This window comes from Oncorhynchus nerka, linkage group LG28 (genome assembly GCF_034236695.1).
Source record: "Oncorhynchus nerka isolate Pitt River linkage group LG28, Oner_Uvic_2.0, whole genome shotgun sequence".
Lineage (NCBI taxonomy): Eukaryota > Metazoa > Chordata > Actinopteri > Salmoniformes > Salmonidae > Oncorhynchus > Oncorhynchus nerka.
Window position 1 is genome coordinate 53,277,187 of NC_088423.1, and position 6,000 is coordinate 53,283,186.

General features: G+C 41.3%; 1 protein-coding gene across 2 annotated transcripts in view; it reads right to left on the bottom strand.

Annotated features, from left to right (window-relative positions):
- Nucleotides 1-4,785, bottom strand: part of LOC115113420 (stromal cell-derived factor 1-like) — a 46,093-nt gene extending 41,308 nt beyond the window's left edge. For both annotated transcript variants that reach the window (XM_029641025.2, XM_029641024.2), the window contains exon 1: nt 4,605-4,785. In XM_029641025.2, the coding sequence (XP_029496885.1) occupies nt 4,605-4,671 (67 nt within the window). In that variant the 5' untranslated portion in view covers nt 4,672-4,785. The remainder of the gene's footprint in view (nt 1-4,604) is intronic.
- Between the last annotated feature and the right edge of the window lie 1,215 nt (nt 4,786-6,000).

Below are 6,000 nucleotides of genomic sequence, written 5' to 3' on the forward strand. Positions count from 1 at the left end.
AGCTAATGTGAGCTAGCCAACATGTATTGCCTCTTACAAATGCCACAATTCTGCTTGCTTTACATTTGACATATTTATCTACCGTAGCTAGCTAGATAATAATGGTTTATGATACTTGCAGTTTAGTTCCTTATCTAGCTAACTGTAAAACTGAGAGTCTGTCTGTAAAACTAAGCTAGCTAGCCACCTCGACTTTATCAGTTGTAACCAAGCTAGCTAGCTTGATAATCACTCAGTAACGTTAGCTTACCATGCTTTTCTGGCCAGCTGGACATTCCTCTAGCACATCCCGGTCGACTACTTCTTGCATACTCCCATTTCTTCTTCTTCTTCTGTGGGTTTTATGGCGGACTACAACCCAAAAAGGTGTATTGCTGACACCAACGGGAGAGGTTGAAAAACCAAAACAAGGTAAAAGAAAATCCATATGTGATAGGGAAACTAATTTAATCCAACTAAATAAAAAGAGTACATTGGCAAAACCAACACAAAACTCTACTTCTTCCTTCTTTCAAATCTCCATATCTCCCTTCTCAGGCTTTACTGACAATATTCCATGTAACTCTTCCGCTGATAAATCTTTCAGTCCCAGGAACCGCTCTGCTGCATCCACAATGATGTCTATCTTCCTGGACCTTCTCTAGCTTGATAGTGCCATTAATCACCATAGCTATAAAGGACACAAAGCCCACCTTCTTAACCTTTAAAATGTCAGGGTACTGCGGGTGAAAGGCAGCCCCTGCAGCCTGCAGTGAAGGCCTATCCACCACCATGGACTCTTCAGGAGCCATTCAAATCCTCAACCCGTTCAAAAGCTGCTGCATGTGAAATGCTCTGGACAGCCCTGACTTTGGCCACCTAATTCTCTTTTACCCTTGTCGGGCAATTGAAAGATGTAGCTTCATGGTTCCCACCACAATTTCAACATTTTCCTCACTTTTAAAACACATGATATTATTTTTTCCACAAGTAGGACATATCGGCATCTCGCTTCTGCAAACACTTTACAATGATCACACTGCATTGGTCTTGGTATAAATGTTCTGACTCTGTATTTTATATAATCCAACTGCACTTGAGTAGGGAGAGACTCCATATCAAAAAACTAAAGAACAGATCGACTCTTCACTTTTTCACCATTCACCACACGATTCATCCAGCGTGCATCAATCACTCCAGGAATATTTTTCATCTCTTCAAAATCAACTTCCCTCGAAATGCCAGATATAAGGGGTGCTTTGTTCCGAAGATTGGGTGAGACGCAACGTACGTTCCTTCTGATCAGCAGAAGCACCAAAAATCTAAACAAGCCTGATCCTGAAACCCTTGACTTCACCCAGCACTCTCTCCACCAGTTTGGATATCTCAAACGGTTTCTTCAAGACTGGTAATCTGCTCAGCTGCTCCTCATTACCAAACCCTAACTCCCTCTAGATACAAAGGGACATTCTCATCACTGTACACTAATTTGCTCCGTCATCCATTCTTTTGGACAATATTCCAATTCTCCTGGATTCTACCGCCATTGGATTCAGAATCCACTTCATTGTCCGCTTCCACCATCTTTTTTTGCCTCCACACGAGTAGGCCACCACTCCCATCTCTTGATCTTCTTCTATGTTTAAAACGATATGGCTGTAGTCCGGTGCCTTATTGTCAAAAGCAGCCCACTCGTAACACAGCCACCTAGTGCAGGCAGGCAGTCAATGGCTCAGTGTTCCAAAACTGTTGATCTGTTTCTACATCCTCGACTTTGGCGATGTCATTTACAAAATAGCCTCCAACACCCTACTCAACAAATTGGATGCAGTCTATCACAGTGCAATCCGTTTTGTCACCAAAGCCCATATACTACCCACCATTGCGACCTGTACGCTCTCGTTGGCTGGCCCTCGCTTCATACTCGTCGCCAAACTCACTGGCTCCATGTCATCTACAAGACCCTGCTAGGTAAAGTCCCCCCTTATCTCAGCTCGCTGGTCACCATAGCATCTCCCACCTGTAGCACACGCTCCAGCAGGTATATCTCTCTAGTCACCCCCAAAACCAATTCTTTCTTTGGCCGCCTCTCCTTCCAGTTCTCTGCTGCCAATGACTGGAACGAACTACAAAAATCTCTGAAACTGGAAACACTTATCTCCCTCACTAGCTTTAAGCACCAACTGTCAGAGCAGCTCACAGATTACTGCACCCGTACATAGCCCACCTATAATTTAGCCCAAACAACTACCTCTTTCCCAACTGTATTTAATTTATTTATTTATTTTGCTCCTTTGCACCCCATTATTTTTATTTCTACTTTGCACATTATTCCATTGCAAAACTACCATTCCAGTGTTTTACTTGCTATATTGTATTTACTTTGCCACCATGGCCTTTTTTGCCTTTACCTCCCTTCTCACCTCATTTGCTCACATTGTATATAGACTTATTTATACTGTATTATTGACTGTATGTTTGTTTTACTCCATGTGTAACTCTGTGTCGTTGTATCTGTCGAACTGCGTTGCTTTATCTTGGCCAGGTCGCAATTGTAAATGAGAACTTGTTCTCAACTTGCCTACCTGGTTAAATAAAGGTGAAATAAATAAATAAACATCAAGCAAGGACAATGTTCCATTTGTTGTTTTTGTGTGTTTTTATTGTGCACGTGCGGCACAGCAACATACAGATTTTATCTGCTATCCCCCCCAAAAAAGGGATATATCATATTGAGACATAGCTATACGCTACACATTATTGTTTGGCGGGATGGAGAGGGGGTGCTAATGTGAAACATGGCCTTTAAACTTTGAACACCATTCTGTAATACTGAACGCAGCCCAGGCAAATGCAATCGAGTAACGTGCCGTGGCATTGATCAACCAATGGTGTGTTAGATTCCATCCACATACATTTGCTTGACACCCCCTCATTATCATATTGGAGGAAGAAACACAGAAATAATTACCCCTTTCAAAGGCACTTAAATATTTTGTCTTCCCCATTTACCCTCTGAATGGTACATAAACTCAATCCATATCTCAATTGTCTCAAGGCTTAAAAAATGCATCTACACTGATTGAAGTGGATTTTAAGAGGTGACATCTGGATTCACCTGGTCTGTCTGTATCATGGAAAGAGCAGGTGTTGTTAATGTGTTGTATTCTCATTGTATATGGTAGATGGGGTTTGGACCATTGTTTTTCTGACTCAATTCTCTATTGAATTGACATTTGTATAAACCATTCATTAAAAAATAATTTTATGTGTGATCACCTTACGCAGCCCTGGCAAATGACAGCCTTCAGACATTTTTTGAAAAGGGTTTAGTAGGCTATATCCTGTCCCTAAATCTCACACATATTTTCCGTGAAATTGTGCAAAACGTAGGCCTATTGCAGCATTTCGTGCATGTTGGTTGTTCGAGGCGCATGTGTCGTGAATGAGATCTCACAAAAATGCACAATATTTTGCAATAGTTCTTGCATGATTTTACTCGAAATTGGTGAGATCACGTTGCCTGTCCAGATACAATCTCGGGTTATTTGCATACTTGCAGCCTGTTTAATAGATTATCTTTATTAAAAGAGACGCAACTAATTGTATAGAGCAGCTCCAGGGAAAGATAGCCAAATGCAATTAAATAATGTTTTATGTAGTTCTGCTATTGCACCAAAACGTTTCAAGTTTCAGTTTCAACCCTCAAATTCTCACTATAGCCCCGGTGCTTAACGGTCATCAGGTGAGGTGATAACAACCTGGATTAACCCTCTCCGTCCACAAAAGAAGTACCCTGAGGTCATTGTAATGACGCGACACCTGAACCAGCCGCATTACCAAGAGAAAGAGGCCGCAGTAGAGAGCCATCTACCCGGCTGAGTGATGTCGCCAGCACCGCTATCGCACTGGCTTTGTGTTGGAGGATAATTTGAGGGTAATTAAATGGTAACAAAAGGGAGGACAAATAAACATATTAATCAGCAATCCGACTGAGGTCTGCTGCGCTACAGACAGCCTATATGCACACAATGCTAGAGTTCTAGTGCCCTGGTGGGGTTGCTTTACGCACGACGGGTAGGCTATACATGCGCTATGCCACTTGTTATTGCTGCTCATGGGGAATATAGCTGGAAATATATGATATTCAGAGGGGAAATTCAAAGAGCCATTCGAAGGGTTTAGTTGAAAATACAATTATGTGCATAGGCTATAGCAAAGTGAACATAGGAACTAGACTTTCAATAATCAAATAAAGCATGTTGGTTGTTGGTGATCCCACTCTTTCAATTATTCAAAACAGAAGTAATACATTCTATAAAATAGTTTACACTATATTTAATTGCACCGCGATCAGACAATTGTTTAGGCTAGGGCCAATACAAATCAAACAGCATAGATTATTTTAATTACGAGTGACTAATGTATATCTGATAGTGGCATAAACAGTAGAATGACAAAAAATGATCAGGTGCATCTCACTAGAACAACCTTTTAACATGCAGCGCCTCGGGCACACAGCGAACCACCCCACGGGGGCATAAAACATATCCAGACAATTACATGAATGCTTTATGTTAATAACGAATAACAAATAATAGCTAAACTCATGCACTGTAGCCTACCTTGTGAGAAAGGAGCGTATGTCGCCACAGCGAGCACAACCATAACCGCAAAGTATTTCAAATCCATGATTAACGATACCGGTCCGATAATCTGTTCAATGTAGAGTCCAGATCGCACTGTGAAAGTGTGTGTCGGAGTGTTGAAGTTATACACCGTGCATACAAGGCACGCTGCAGAGGAGGAAAGGGAAAGTGGGAGTGTTTGAGGATGAACAAACTACCCCTCCCCCACACACGCGCGAACGCACGCACGCACGCGGACTCGTACACACGTTCTCAAAAGATGGAAGTGTGTGTGTGTGGATTTCATTTATGACTCCCTGGCAAGGCGAGTTTCCTCTATCAGAAATCTCTGGACCGGAATCAAAGTGTTACGAAAATCTTTGCAAACTTCCCATGCTTTACCTCAAATAAAATGTTATTGGTCACATACACGTGATTAGCAGATGTTATTGTGGATGTAGCGAAAAGCTTGTGCTTCTAGCTCTGACCATGCATGGGGAATATAACTGGAAGTATATAAAAATATAAACAAAAATAAGACTCGGAAGTTTACATACACTTAGGTTGGAGTCATTTAAAATGCTCCACAAATGTCTTGTTAACAATCTATAGTTTTGGCAAGTCAGTTAGGACATCTACTATGTGTATGACACAAGTAATCTTTCCAACAATTGTTTACAGACAGATTATTTCACTTATAATTCACTGTATCACAATTCCAGTGGGTCAGAAGTTTACATACACTAAATTGTCTGTGCCTTTCAACAGCTTGGAAAATTCCAGAAAATGATGTCGTGGCTTTAGAAGCTTCTGATAGGCTAATTGACATCATTTGAATCAATTGGAGGTGTACCTGTGGATGTATTTTAAGACCTACCTTCAAACTCAGTGCCTATTTGCTTGACATCATGGGAAAATCAAAATAAATAAGCCAAAATTGTAGACCTCCACAAGTCTGGTTCATCCTTGGGAGCAATTTCCAAACGCCTGAAGGTACCACGTTCATCTGTACAAACAATAGTACGCAAATATAAACACCACGGGACCACGCAGCCGTCATACCACTCAGGAAGGAGACGCGTTCTGTCTCCTAGAGATGAACGTACTTTGGTGCGAAAAGTGCAAATCAATCCCAGAACAACAGAAAAGGACCTTGTGAAGATGCTGGAGGAAACCGGTACAGAGTATCTATATCCACAGTAAAATGAGTCCTATATCGACATAACCTGAAAGGTCGCTCAGCAAGGAAGAAGCCACTGCTCCAAAAAATATGAAATAAATCATTCCCTCAACTATTATTCTGACATGTTACATTCTTAAAATAAAGATCCTAACTGACCTAAAACAGGGAATGTTTACCAGGATTAAATGTCAGGAATTGTGAAAAACTGAG